The sequence below is a fragment of the Panthera onca genome, chromosome D2 (assembly GCF_046562875.1).
Source record: "Panthera onca isolate mPanOnc1 chromosome D2, mPanOnc1 haplotype 2, whole genome shotgun sequence".
Classification (NCBI taxonomy): Eukaryota; Metazoa; Chordata; class Mammalia; order Carnivora; family Felidae; genus Panthera; species Panthera onca.
The window spans coordinates 53,850,858-53,866,697 of record NC_138349.1 but is presented as its reverse complement, the minus strand read 5'-3'; the positions used below and the strand labels follow the sequence as shown (position 1 = coordinate 53,866,697).

Sequence of the window (15,840 nt, the reverse complement as noted above, 5' to 3'; positions counted from 1 at the left end):
ATCTTTGGGACACAGCAAAAGTGCTTCCAAGAGGGAAGGTTATAGCAATACAGGGCTATCTGAAAAACCAAGAAAAGTCTCAAACTTTCAAATTTTACACATAAAGGCATTAGAAAAAGTAGAACAAAGCCCAGAGTTAGCAGAAGGAAGAAAATAATCATGCTCAAAGTAGAAACAAATGAATTAGAGACTACAAATCATTAGAAAAGATCACTGAAACTAAGGGCTGTTTCTTTGAAAATTAAAATTGATAAACCTTTAGTACCACACTCACCAATAAAAAAAGAGGGCTCAAATAAAATCAGAAATGAAAGAGAAGGTACAAACTAATCCAGAGAAATGCAAGGATAATAAGACACTATATCAAAAATCATATACCAACAAATTAGATAATCTAGAAGAAATGGATAAATTAATGGAAACATACAATTCTCTAAGAATAAATGAGAAAGAACTAGAAAATCTGAACAGATCAATTATTAGTAACAGAATTTTGAATTTGTAATAAAAAATTTTCTAAGAAAAGTCTGGGACATGATGCTTTACAGGTGAATTCTAGCAAACATTTTAAGACAAATTAATAACTACCCCTCTCAAACTATTCCAAAAAACAGAAGAGGAAGGAATGCTTCCAAGTTCATTCTATAAGATCAGAATTATCCTGATACAAAAGAAGACAAACACAAAAACATAAAATTACAGACCAATATCCCTGATGAACACACATACAAAAATCTTCAACAAAATATTAGCAAACTGTATTTTAAAATACGTTAAAAGAGGATTTCGGGAAGATGGTGGGGTAGGAGGACACTGGGCTCACCGTGTCCTGCTGATCGATTAGATTCCACCCACCTCTGCCTAAATAACCCAGAAAACCGCCAGAAGACTAGCAGAATGGACTCTCCGGAGCCAAGCATAAACAAGAGGTGCATGGAAGAGGGTAGGAAGGGTGGAGAGGTGGTGCGTGCTACACGGACTGGCGGGAGGGAGCCGGGGCAGTGGAGGGGCAGCCACCCAGCAAGGCAGAGCCCCCAAGTCTGGCTTGCAAAAGCGGAGGGGCCAGACTGCATGAGTTCTGACAGCCAGCAGGACTTACATCTGGAATGTTAAAAGTCAATAGCTCTGTTCTCAGAGAGCAGGGAGGGCGAGAGGACACCAGGAGGGAGAGTTGCTGAACCCTAGAAGACAGCACTCAGCTTGGCGGGGAACAAAGACACTGGCAAGCGCCATCTCCCTCTCCCATCCCCCAGCCGAATTTCCAAAAGGAACCAGTTCCCATCACCAAACTTGCTTGCACCGCACAAACACCCAACTGTGTGCTTCTGTGGATCCATCCCTCCACCAAGTCTGCCTCCCTCCTGGTGCTGATAGGCCCCTCCTGCACTACCAAAGGCAAAGTGAGCTGAGCCTGCTCCTCCTGCCCCTCGGCACCTTGCGGATCCACCCCAGCTAATACTCCAGATCCCATCGAAGCAGCACCACAATCCTGGCAGTGTGCAAGTAGCCCAGATGGGAGTCACACTACTCCACAGTGAGTCCTTCCCCTGGGAGAGGAGAAGATAAGGTACACACCAGTCTGATTGTGGCCCCAGCAGTGGGCTGGGAGCAGACATTGGGTCTGACTGAGGCCCTGCCCACTGTACTCTGGACAGTACAGGGGAAGTGCCCTGCAGTTTGGAGCTACCCCAGGGACTACCCAAAATGATGAAACGGAAGAATTCTCCTCAAAAGAAACTCCAGGAAGTAGCGACAGCTAACAAATTCATCAAAAACGATTTAAGCAATATAATGGAAAAAGAATTTAGAATAATAGTCATAAAATTAAACGCTGGGCTTGAAAAAAGTATAGAGGACAGCAGAGAATCTATTGCTACAGAGATCAAGGACTAAGAAATAGTTATGAGGAGCTAAAAAAAATAGTATAAATGATGTGCAAAATAAAATGGAGGCGACCACAGCTTGGAATGAGGAGGCAGAGGAGAGATCGGTGACTTAGAAGATAAAATTATGGAAAAAGAGGAAGCTGAGAAAAAGAGAGATAAAAAAAAAAAATCCAGGAGTATGAGAGGAGAATTAGAGAACTAAGTGATGCAATCAAACGGAACAATATCCGGATAATAGGAATTCCAGAAGAGGAAGAGAGAGAGAAAGGGGCTGAAGGTGTACCTGAACAAATCATACCTGAGACTTCCCTGATGTGGGGAAGGAAAAAGGCATTGAAATCCAAAAGGCACAGAGAACTCCCTTCAGACATAACTTGAATCGATCTTCTGCACGACATATCATAGTGAAACTGGCAAAACACAAGGATAAAGAGAAAATTCTGAAAGCAGCTAGGGATAAACAGGCTCTAACCTACAAAGGGAGACCCATAAGACTAGTGGCAGACCTATCTACTGAAACTTGGCAGGCCAGAAAGGAATGGCAGGAAATCTTCAAGGCGATGAACAGAAAAAAATATGCAGCCGAGAATCCTCTACCCAGCAAATCTGTCATTTAGAATAGAAGGAGAGATAAAGGTCTTCCCAAACAAACAAAAACTGAAGGAATTCATCACCACTAAACCAGCCCTACAAGAGATCCTAAGGGGGATTCTGTGAGTGAAATGTTACAAGGACCACAAAATACCAGAGACATCACTACAAGCATGAAATCTACAGACATCACAATGACTCTAAACCCATATCTTTCAATAATAACACTGAATGTAAGTGGACTAAACGCTCCAACCAAAAGACATACGGTATCAGTATGGATAAAAAAAACAAGACCCATCTATTTGCTGTCTATAAGAGACTCATTTTAGACCTGAGGACACCTTCAGATTGAAAGTGAGGGGGTGGAGAACTATCTATCATGCTACTGGAAGTCAAAAGAAAGCTGGAGTAGCCATACCTATATCCGATAAACTAGACTTTAAATTAAAGGCTGTAAAAAGAGATGAAGAAGGGCATTATATAATAAGTACAGGGACTATCCATCAAGAAGAGCTAACAATTATAAATGTCTATGCACCAAATACAGGAGCCCCCAAATATATAAAACAATTAATCACAAACATAAGCAACCTTATTAATAAGAATGTGGTAATATCAGGGGGCTTTAATACTCCACTTAAAACAATGGACAGATCATCTTGACACAGGATCAATAAAGAAACAAAGGCCCTGACTGATACATTGGATCAGATGGACTTGACAGATATATTTAGAACTCTGCATCCCAAAGCAACAGAATATACTTTCTTCTCGAGTGCACATGGAACATTCTCCAAGATAGATCACATACTGGGTCACAAAACAGCCCTTCATAAGTATACAAGAATTGAGATCATACCATGCATACTTTCGGACCACAATGCTATGAAACTTGAAATCAACCACAGGAAAAAGTTTGGAAAACCTCCAAAAGCATGGAGGTTAAAGAACACCCTACTAAAGAATGAATGGGTCAACCAGGCAATTAGAGAAGAAATTAAAAAATGGAAACAAACGAAAATGAAAATACAACAATCCAAACGCTTTGGGATGCAGTGAAGGCAGTCCTGAGAGGAAAATACATTGCAATCCAGGCCTATCTCAAGAAACAAGAAAAATCCCAAATACAAAATCTAACAGCACACCTAAAGGAAACAGAAGCAGAGCAGCAAAGACACCCCAAACCCAGCAGAAGAAGAGAAATAATAAAGATCAGAGCAGAAATAAACAATATAGAATCTAAAAAGCCTGTAGAGCATATCAATGAAACCAAGAGCTGGTTTTTTGAAAAAATAAACAAAATTGATAAACCTCTAGCCAGCCTTCTCAAAAAGAAAAGGGAGATGACCCAAATAGATAAAATCATGAATGAAAATGGAATTATTACAACCAATCCCTCAGAAATACAAGCAATTATCAGGGAATACTATGAAAAATTATATGCCAACAAACTGGACAACCTGGAAGAAATGGACAAATTCCTAAGCACCCACATGTTTCCAAAACTCAAACAGGAGGAAATGGAAAGCTTGAACAGACCCATAACCAGTGAAGAAATTGAATCAGTTATCAAAAATCTCCCAACAAATAAGAGTCCAGGACCAGATGGCTTCCCTGGGGAATTCTACCAGACATTTAAAGCAGATATAATACCTATCCTTCTCAAGCTGTTCCAAAAAATAGAAAGGGAAGGAAAACTTCCAGACTTATTCTATGAAGTCAGTATTACTTTGATTCCTAAACCAGACAGAGACCCAGTAACAAAAGAGAACTATAGGTCAATATCCCTGATGAATATGGATGCAAAAATTCTCAATAAGATACTAGCAAATCGAATTCAACAGCTCATAAAAAGAATTATTCACCATGATCAAGTGGGATTCATTCCTGGGATGCAGGGCTGGTTCAACATTCGCAAATCAATCAATGTGATACATCACATTAATAAAAGAAAAGATAGGAACCATATGATCCTGTCAATCGATGCAGAAAAAGCATTTGACAAAATTCAGCATCCTTTCTGAATAAAAACCCTCAAGAAAGTCGGGATAGAAGGAACGTACTTAAGCATCATAAAAGCCATTTATGAAGAGCCCACAGCTAATATCACCCTCAATGGGGAAAAACTGAGAGCTTTCCCCCTGAGATCAGGAACACGACAGGGATGTCCACTCTCACTGCTGTTGTTTACCATAGTGTTGGAAGTGCTAGCATCAGCAATCAGACAACAAAAGGAAATCAAAGGCATCAAAACTGGCAAAGATGAAGTCAAGCTTTCACTTTTTGCAGATGACATGATATTATACATGGAAAACCAGATAGACTCCACCAAAAGTCTACTAGAACGGATACATGAATTCAGCAAAGTTGCAGGATACAAAATCAATGTACAGAAATCAGTTGCATTCTTATACACTAATAATGAAGCAACAGAAAGACAAATAAAGAAACTGATCCCATTCACAATTGCACCAAGAAGCATAAAATACCTAGGAATAAATCTAACCAAAGATGTACAAGAGCTGTATGCTGAAAACTATAGAAAGCTTACGAAGGAAACTGAAGAAGATATAAAGAAATGGAAAAACATTCCGTGCTCATGGGTTGGAAGAATAAATATTGTTAAAATGTCAATACTACCCAAAGCTATCTATACATTCAATGCAATCCCAATCAAAATTGCACCAGCATTCTTCTCGAAACTAGAACAAGCAATCCTAAAATTCATATGGAACCACAAAAGGCCCTGGGTAGCCAAAGTAATTTTGAAGAAGACCAAAGCAGGAGGCATCACAATCCCAGACTTTAGCCTCTACTACAAAGCTGTCATCATCAAGACAGCATGGTATTGGCACAAAAACAGACACATAGACCAATGGAATAGAATAGGAACCCCAGAACTAGACCCACAAAAGTATGGCCAACTAATCTTTGACAAAGCAGGAAAGAACATCCAATGGAAAAAAGACAGTCTCTTTAACAAATGGTGCTGGGAGAACTGGACAGCAACATGCAGAAGAATGAAACTAGACCACTTTCTTACACCATTCAAAAAAATAAACTCAAAATGGATAAAGGACCTGAATGTGAGACAGGAAACCATCAAAACCCTAGAGGAGAAAGCAGGAAAAGACATCTCTGACCTCAGCCGTAGCAATTTCTTACTCGACACATCCCCAAAGGCAAGGGAATTAAAAGCAAAAATGAACTATTGGGACCTCATGAAGATAAAAAGCTTCTGCACAGCAAAGGAAACAATCAACAAAACTAAAAGGCAACCAACGGAATGGGAAAAGATATTTGCAAATGACATATCGGACAAAGGGCCAGTATCCAAAATCTATAAAGAGCTCACCAAACGCCACACCCAAAAAACAAATAACCCAGTGAAGAAATGGGCAGAAAACATGAATAGACACTTCTCTAAAGAAGACATCTGGATGGCCAACAGGTACATGAAAAGATGCTCAATGTCGCTCCTCATCAGGGAAATACAAATCAAAACCACACTCAGATATCACCTCACACCAGTCAGAGTGGCTAAAATGAACAAACCAGGAGACTATAGATGCTGGAGAGGATGTGGAGAAACGAGAGTCTTCCTGCACTGTTGGTGGGAATGCAAACGGGTGCTGCCACTCTGGAAAACAGTGTGGAGGTTCCTCAAAAAATTAAAAACAGACCTACCCTATGACCCAGCAATAGCACTGCTAGGAATTTACCCAAGGGATACAGGAGTACTGATGCATAGGGGCACTTGTACCCCAATGTTTATAGCAGCACTCTCAACAATAGCCAAATTGTGGAAAGAGCCTAAATGTCCATCAACTGATGAATGGATAAAGAAATTGTGGTATATACACAATGGAGTACTATGTGGCAATGAGAAAGAATGAAATATGGCCCTTTGTAGCAACGTGGATGGAACTGGAGAGTGTGATGCTAAGTGAAATAAGCCATACAGAGAAAGACAGATACCATATGTTTCACTCTTATGTGGATCCTGAGAAACTTAACAGGAACCCATGGGGGAGGGGAAGAAAAAAAAAAAAGAGGTTAGAGTGGGAGAGAGCCAAAGCATAAGAGACTCTTAAAAACTGAGAACAAACTGAGGGTTGATGGGGGGTGGGAGAGAGGGGAGGGTGGGTGATGGGTATTGAGGAGGGCACCTTTTGGGATGAGCACTGGGTGTTGTATGGAAACCAATTTGAAAATAAACTTCATATATTGAAAAAAAATAAAAATAAAAAAAAATAACCATTGAAAAAAAAGAAAGAAATTTTGCCATTCCCAACAACATGGATGGTCCTAAAAAGTATTATACTAAGTTAAATAAGATAGAAAAACACAAATACCATGATTTAACTTCTAAGTGTAATGTAAAAAACGAAATAGGGGTGCCCGTGTGGCTCAGTCAGTTAAGTGTCTGACACTTGATTTCAGCTTAGGTCATAATGTCACGGTTTGTGAGTTCGAGCCCTGTGTCAGGCTCTGCACTGATAGCGCAGATCCTGCTTGGGATTATCTCTCTCCGCCTCTTTCTCTGCTCTTACCCCACTCTTGCTCTTTCTCTCTCAAAATAAATATTAAAAAAAATAAGTGGGAAAGGGAAACAAAAGGGGAAAAGTAAGGGAAATAAAAACAGACTCACAGAGAACAAACTAGTGGTTGCCAGAGGGAAGGGTGGTGGGGGGATAAATGAAATAGGTGAGGAAGATTAAGAGGTACAAACTGCCAGTTATACAATAAGTCACTGGGATGAAAATACAGTATAGGGAATATATTCAAAATATAGTAACAATTTTGGTAAGAGATGGTAACTATGCATCAGTAGCAAGAATTCTGAAATGTACATAATTGTCAAATCATTGTGTTGTACACCTGAAACTCATGTGTCAACTATACTTCAAGTAAAAAAAAAAAAATGAATCCACATATATGACCAGTGCCCAGACCAAGAATAAAATGTTACCAACACTTCACAAACCCTTCTCGTGCTTTCTCTCAGTCACTTACTAAACTTCTACATCCCGAAGAGTAACCCTATCCTATTAGGATTAATTTTGTCTGTTTTATAACTTTATAAGAATGGATTGCTATAGTATATACTATTCTGCATCTGTCTTTTTAAACTCAACATTGCTAAATTCAACTGTTTTGCTTGTAGTAATATTTTCATTGGTTTTTTTTAAACATTTTTTTAATCTTTATTTTTTTAATTTTGGGGGTAATTTTTATTTTTTTATTTTTCTATTTTATTTTTTTGATGGAGAAATAGTTTTATTTATTTTTTTGTTTTTCCTTTTTTTTTCTTTTTTTTAAAATATGAAATTTATTGTCAAATTGGCTTCCATACAACACCCAGTGCTCATCCCAACAGGTGCCCTCCTCAATACCCATCATCCACTCTCTCCTCCCTCCTACCTGCCAGAGAGAGAGAGACAGAGCATGAGCAGGGGAGGAACAGAGAGAGAGGGACACACAGAATCCGAAGCAGGCTCCAGGCTCTGACCTGTTAACACAGAGCCTGACATGGGGCTTGAACCCATGAACCATGAGATCATGACCTGAGCCAAAGTCAGATGCTCAATCAACTGAGCCACCCAGGTGCCCCAATATTTTCATTGTTATATTCTATTGTATGACTGTATCACATTTTACTGTTGATGGGCATTTGAGTAGTTTGCAGTTTACCAGCATATAGTGTTGGCAGGAATATTTTTGTATGTGTCTTTTATGCATGTAATACATGACTAAAAGTAGCACAAACGGGTCATAAAACATGCTATTCCAACTTCAGTGGCTACTGTCAAAAAATTTTCCAAAGTGGTTGCATCTATTTACACTCTTCAGTACTGTATGAGAGTTCCAGTTGCTCCATGTTTGCTATATTTGATACTGTGTGGGTTCTTTTTTAAGCCACTCTGTTGTATGCTTGTCAAGTTCTCTTTTAAAGCTAGTATTAGAGTTTAGAACCAACACCCTTTAAAAACTAACTAGTTAAGGGGAACCTCGTGGCTCAGTTGGTTAAGCATCTGACTCTTGATATTTGGCTCAGGTCATAATCTCAGGGTGGTGAGATTGAACCCCATGTTGGGCTCCGTGCTGGGTATGGAGCTGCTTGAGACTCTCTCTCCCTCTCTCTGCACTTCCCCCACTGTCTCTAAAAACAAAACAACACAAAATAAAAAAACTAACTGGTTTATGAGTTTAAGGTTTTGATAATATGAGATAAATTATAAAGTCCACAGTCATATCCAAACTGCAATAATAATAAATACTTTTTTTCTTAAATTTTAAGTAGGCTTCATGACCAATGTGGGGCTTGACCTCACGATCTGAAATCAAGAGTGGCATGCTGTACTGACTGAACCAGCCAGGCAACTCAATAATAAACACTGGCGATAAATAAAGAGACTCTTTCAATTTTTCAGTATCAAGCATTGAGATATCAGAAAAAACTTTCATTTCACCTTTCACAATTTACCAAGGTTGGGCTGTTGCAATTACTCAGCTCTGCCCTTGAATGCAGCCATAAACCATATGTAAATGTGTGGATGTGGCTATGTATACTTCTACAGACTCTGTATATATGTGATTAAATTTCTTTATATTAGTATGATACTAATTCTGATAGGGTTCTGTAAGGAATAAATGAGTTACATTAGAGGATATAAAATAGTTACTGGAATATGTAAGAGTGTAATAAACGTTAGATATTATCATTACTTTTTAAAAATAACATCTTGAAGTATGGAAATAACTCTTGCATTTTTGGATTTGGTGTGGACCAGTTGGTTAGTTGATATCAGAGCCAACCTACCGGTGCTGGTACAAACCTATCCCTACTACTAAAGCAACTTTTTCTACCCCTCCATGAGGAACAAAGCCAAACTGCATAGGACCATTTGACAACTTGTGGTATTTTAAGGTTTGTCAACTGTAACCCAAAAGTATGTAAAACCTTGAGGAAATGTAAACATTTATTTTTATAACTTGTTGTTTTCACAGTCATTTGAACTTCTTTTTAAGTTTGCTTATTTTGAGTGGGGGGAGGGGCAGGGAGAGAGAGAGAGAATCCCAAGCAGACTCCACACTGTCTGTGCAGAGCCCAACACAAGACTCAAACTCACAAACCAGGAGATTGTAACATGAGTCGAAATCAAGAGTCAGATGCTTAACAGACTGAGTTAAGGTGCCCCTAACCACTCTAGTCATTTAACTTTTAATCAGGCCATTTTAAAAATCCAAATTATGAAAGAATATTTTATTTTTTTAATATTTATTTATTTATTTTGAGAGGGGGTTAGGGGAAGGGAGAGAGGGAATGAGAATGAATCCCAAGGAGGCTCCACATGGTCAGCACAGAGCCTGATGTGGGGCTTGATCCCATGAAACACAAGATCATGATCTGAGCTGAAATCAAGAGTCAGATGCTTAACCAACTGAACCACCCAGGCACCCCCCTTTTTTTGAAAGAATATTTTAAAACCAAACCTAATAATTAAAATGAATAATTATTGTTACTATTAACCCTAATTTGCTAATGCAGAAACAAGCTTCGCTGGACATTTCTGTCAAGAAAAGATATACTTTCTCTGAATCAAACCAGAGCAGGAAACCAAATGATGATAATGGAAGTGATTTAGAAACAATGAAGACCCAGAGTGCATGTCAATTCTACTCAGAAACATGATTCCTCATCTTGAATTGAGCTTTGGAGCTATAAACTGATGATGAGAAGTGCTAAAATCCCCAAATCCAGTGTTTTGAAATTATGATCAATGATGCTATAAACAATCTTGAACACTTCTCCTAGTACACATGTGTAAGATTTCCTCTAGGGTATATACCAAGGAATACAGTTTTCTGGGTCATAGATAATATGCATCATCAATTTACTAGATAACATCAAATTATCCAAAGTGATTGTACCAGTTCTGTATGCCCATTAACAAGTACACAAGTTCCTGTGTGCAGTCTCATCAGTACTTACTAATCAATGTTTAATTTTTTGACAACACTTAAAAGGAAGTTTCATTGTGGTTTTCTTTATCCATTTTAAAAATTAAGTTATAATTTACATACAGTAAAATTATCTTTTTAGTGTGTAGTTCATATTTTTCATTTTTCCTCTGTGCTTAATTCAGAATTATTTCTTCACATTTTTCTTCTAGTTCACTAATTCTGTCTTCAGCAGTATCTAATCTATTAATTCTGTTTTTAATTTTAGCATTTCTAGTTCTCTTCTGTAGTTTTTTTCTTTTCCAAATCTACTTGGTTATAACACTAGCCAGATTTAAGGGCTTTAGAGCCACATGTGGCTGGAGGCCATTATATTGGACAGTGCATATGTAGAGTATTTCCATCAACTCCAAATATTCTATTGGACAGCTTTGCTCTAGAGTTGTTTTTCCTTCTGCTAGGTACAAGTAGGTATCACCAGCCTTGGAAACCACTTAACTTAATTTGAGGGTTGTTTTTTGTTTTTGTTTTGTTTTTTGAACCAAGCAGGTGGTATTAAGTTGGGCTGCAAAAATGCATGAAGCTTATCTTGAGATTATGAATTCTCAGGGAAGATTATTTTTCGGTTTTGTTGTGGGTCTGAAGATATCCATGGGTAACAGATTCTATTCCTTTGTTCAGATGATGAGAGTAATGTTGCAAACACCAGACCAGTTTCAGAAAGCCCCTGTGTGCTGAGTGAACCACAACCCTTGGTTTTACCTCGAGTGCCACAGTCGAAGGTGCTGTCCATCACCTCAAATACAGTAAGCCCCACACGGGAATGTACTGGAGAACCTACGACTGTTCTTGCCAGAAGTTTGCTCAGAGTTATTTGCCTTAATTTTATTATTTATGACTTAACTTTTTTTCAGTAATGTGTTTATCACAATAATCCAGTGACTCTGCACTTATAAGTTTAATTTCAGTTTAAAAAATTAATAGCTAATTAGGGTTAATAGTCAGCTTTTTTAAAAAGTCACCCATAAGTTACACAACGTAGAATCAGCTATATGGTTAGCCTAAGTCTGTTTGGGAGAAGAATAAAGGATATGACGAAAAGGGTAACATCCTATGCTTTGAATTTCTCCATTTTGACTCCTTTTTCTCTTCTCTCAGCCTACCTGATTTTTATTTTTGACATTTGAATCTGTTGACTTTTTTGCCTTTTGGGTGTTTAGTACTCATTAATAACTGAGGCATAAAAAGCAAACCAAAGTAAGGAAAAAGAAGTCCCAATTAAATCTGTGGACAGACATAAGGACAGCCATTTCTTGCAGAAGGCTGATGAACCTGGTCTCACATCGCCTCATCTAGTCCCAATTCCTACATGGTAGTTTCAGTGTTAACTTGTGGCCAAAAAAAAAAGGGGTGGGGGGATTCTAATCCTTGAGCCATGCTCATCAACCCTGAGTTTTACAACCAGATCTAGTATTTGCTTTGTTGGCATACTGGCTGATATTGTCCTGCTGGATTTACATATGTGTTACATAAAAATAAAATCAGGAAGGCCCATCCATATCTTATCACATTGGTGGCTTAACCAGGTAAACTAATGTTCTTGGTGGTAATAAAATACTTCTAACATGCTTAAGTAAGTGGTCTGACTATGGGTTAGGTACCCTAAGTTATGAATAGTTAACTTAAATGTTTCTGGCTGCTAGTGACCAAAGGAAAGAGAAGCGTTAGTTCAAAGATTCCTGAGAGAAAGTAGGAGGAAAATGCATGCTACAGCAGAAAAGGAGATAGCCAGAAAGGGCACTGAACTGATGATCTGACAGAGAAAATCAACAGCACTTCAAGGTGGCAATGTCAGTCCAAGGAAGATTAAACCCTGATAACACTAGAACAAATAAGATTAACTCTTTCTAATAAAAGTCTTCAGATTTTAGGTAAGGACAGTAGCTGACTGCTCCAGGGTAGTGAAAGAGAAAGTATGTTTGTGCAGAGTAGAAGATTGTTTGATGGTGAAAGAGATTACATCAGAGTTTACTTTTTTTTTTCTATTTTTGTTTCATATTTTGTTTTCTTTTTGGTTTTCTTTTCTAATGTAAATAATGATAGTAATGAAGTTCTCTATCCCTTATCAGAGTGGCTGTCAACAGCTTTCATCTCAGTTGATCAGGCTTCCCTTGCCTGCTGTCATTTAAAAATGAAGAGAAAAGGACTCTGACTTGTGATTTTAACAGTGGACTTGGGGACCCAGCTAGGCTACTGGAGAAAGATATTACGAAAGTTAAGGCATAGGAGAAAAATGTACAGATCTCCTAATTTGTAAATATTATCTTTCGGCAAAGTTGGGAAACCAAGCAAGTATCTTCACCGACCAATAACAAGTAACATTTTCTTTTGACATGTAGATGAATCTCTGTCAAGCAGCAAGTGGTCATCAGCCAAATGTGAATGGTCTCTTGGTCCATGGGATGCCTCTACAACCAAGAAATCTCTCCCTAATGGACAAGCTACTGTAAGAAGTATAAAGTTTTAATAGACTCTAGAATTTACATAGATCACTGAGAAATAAAAGGAAAGCTAAATCAGTTGATCAATATGCATATTGAGTACCTACCAAGCAACCAGAGAAATTTGTGAAGTAAAAACATCTAAGGAAATGGTTTCCATCCTAAAGGAGCAGATAATGTAACTGGAAAGAGAAGACACACATGGGTAAAAAGAGACCCATATAGGGCATCTTTGTGACTGAATGTCAAGTGTGTGGTACCCAGAATGAATGCATGGTGATCCCAAAGAAGGAAGGCATTTTGGTGGGTAACTGTAGGTTTGAACTTTTCCTTCAAAGATGGGAGTTTGGATAAGCAGAGAAGAGCAACAATGCTATTGTAGGTAGGAGGAATGGTGTGGGAAAAGGTTTGGAAACAAGAAAATAAGAACTGTTTAGAAGAGAAAGCAGACCAGTTTTGCTATAATGAGAAAAGGAAGGGGTAGGTCACAATTTTAATGCTTCTGACCTAAGACCACTGACAATCTTTCAGAGTTAAAACAGATAAATCATGGTGTAATTAGTGGGAAAAAAGGCTATGAAACTGATGAAGGCTGGGACCAGACTGGGGGTTTTGAATGCCATGTTTTTGAGATCCATTTATGTTGTTGCACATGATCTTCTCTTTTATTGCCAAGTAAGATTCTACTGTAAGAATACATCACAATTCATTTTCCATTCTCCTGTTAGTGAACACCTGGGGTGTTTCCAGATCAGGGCTGTTATGCTTAAAGGCACTATAAACATTCTTGCACAGGTCTTTTTTTTTTGTAGACCTATGGCCTCATTTTTCTTGGGTCAGTATGTAGACAGTGTCATAGGACAAGTATATGTTTAATTTTATAAGAAACTGCCATAGTTTGCCAAAGCTAATTACACCATTTGACACTTCTGCCAGCAATGTATGATTCAGTTGGGAGCACATATATTTAAATCAGGAATCTGAAAGATAGATTTCACAGCAGAACACAGATTGAAGCAGGAGGAACTGAAGGTAAAGAGTCTAATTAACATAGGGATTCAAGGGGCACCTGAGTAGCTCAGTGAGAAGAGCATGCAACTCTTTATCCTGGGATTGTGAGTTCGAGCCCCATGCTGGGGTGGAGAGATTACTTAAAAAAAAGGGGGGGGGGGGGCGTCTGGGTGGTTCAGTCGGTTAAACGTCCAACTTTGGCTCAGGTCATGATCTCACATCTTGTGGATTTGAGCCCCACATTGGGCTCTGTGCTGACGGCTCAGAGCCTGGAGCCTGCTTCAGATTCTGTGTCTCCCTCTCTCTCTGCCCCTCTCCTACTTGCACTCTATCGCTCTCAAAAATAATAAAAAACACTAAAAAACTAAAAGAAAGGGGCGCCTGGGTGGCTCAGTCAGTTAAGCGTCCAACTTCAGCTCAGGTCACAATCTTGCGGTCTGTGAGTTCGAGCCCGGCGTCGGGCTCTGGGCTGATGGCTCAGAGCCTGGAGCCTGCTTCGGGTTCTGTGTGTCTCTCTCTCTATGCCCCTCCCCTGTTCATGCTCTGTCTCTCTCTGTCTCAAAAATAAATAAACGTTAAAAAAAAAAAAGCTAAAAAAAAATAAGAATTATATATGTGTGTGTCTATATATACATGTGTGTGTGCGTGTGTGTATGTGTGTGTGTGTGTGTGTGTTCAAGCATGAGCTACTAAAAGTCTGTACTCAAGTTGTAGCAAAAGATAAGAAAGGAATGGAATATTTTAGGAGCTACTGTAAAAGAAATCAGATTCTATAAAAATAGAAGAACCAAAGTCAACTCTGAGAAGGGAAACTTGTTTCAAGGGAAACTTGTTGTGGGATAAAGATGAATTTGGTTTGGGGTGTGTTGAGTTTATAATGCCAGGCCATCTCACTGGCAACATCAAAGAGGTCACCTTTGGAAGGTGATCTAGAAGTCACTTGGCTAGAGGTGATACTGAATCCAGAATTATAAATGAGTAGTCCAAAAGACAAAATAAAGATAAGCATAGAGCACTTAAGGCCTAAAGCTTCTGTAATGGAAAGGAGTTTGGGTGTGGAAAGGCTAATAAGTGAATGGTTAGGGAGGCAGGAAGACCAGCAAGATCTCTTGTGAGTAATGCTCAAGGTTTAGTCCATTCCTTGATGGGTATTTCCTCTTCACAGTCCTCCAAACACTGAGGTATAGTTTGCACAACAAGACATCAAAGGGCCTGAAAGTTTGAGAAACTTGTTGAAAGCCAAAAGAGCATGTGGTAGAGCTTAATTCTTTCACTTTCCCTCCATTTCCTTGTCCAAATGCTCTCCTAGGTGTCTTATAGCACAAATGTCTCTCCTATGTTTTAAAAAAACAAAATAAAAACCCCCAAATCTGTAGGGCAAAGTTTAAACTACTGAACTGTTTCGGCATGATATTTTACTTATCCGAGTACTTACAGAAAGTGTTATTTCAGTTGCTTATGCAAATAGAGATCTTCTGTAGTCCTAGTGCCCTGGGCAGCAGGAGGCTCTGGACCTTTTACCTGCTTCCAGCTTTCCAAGGAACCCAAACCCCTACCCCCGCAGGCTCCAACAAGCGTGGCATTTTTATTTTTTTAATTTTTAAATTTATTTTGAGAGAGCAGAAGTGGGAGAGGAAGAGAGAGGGAGACACAGAATCCAAAGCAAGCTCCAGGCTCTGAGCTGTCAGCACAGAGCCCGATGCAGGGCTCGAACCACGAACTGAGAGATTATGACCTGAGCCAAGGTAGGACATTTAACGGCCTGAGCCACCTAGGCGCCCCAGGAGCTCAGCATTTTAATCTTTGAGTGGGAGCCACACCGGTGCCACGTTGCTTCCAAGCAGCAATATTTGCCTTTCAACTAAGTCTTTCCTTTGGCACAA

The 15,840-nt window shown here is 39.0% G+C and overlaps 1 protein-coding gene across 7 annotated transcripts in view; it reads left to right on the top strand.

The window, feature by feature from the left end:
- The window catches only part of FAM149B1 (family with sequence similarity 149 member B1), an 87,047-nt gene that overhangs the window by 64,531 nt on the left and 6,676 nt on the right, over positions 1-15,840 (top strand). For 6 of the 7 annotated variants that reach the window (XM_078434372.2, XM_078434374.2, XM_078434376.1 and 3 more), the window contains 2 exons: positions 11,127-11,251; positions 12,845-12,951. In XM_078434372.2, the coding sequence (XP_078290498.1) occupies positions 11,127-11,251; positions 12,845-12,951 (232 nt within the window). The remainder of the gene's footprint in view (positions 1-11,126; positions 11,252-12,844; positions 12,952-15,840) is intronic. The other variant, XM_078434371.2, reaches the window with a different exon arrangement.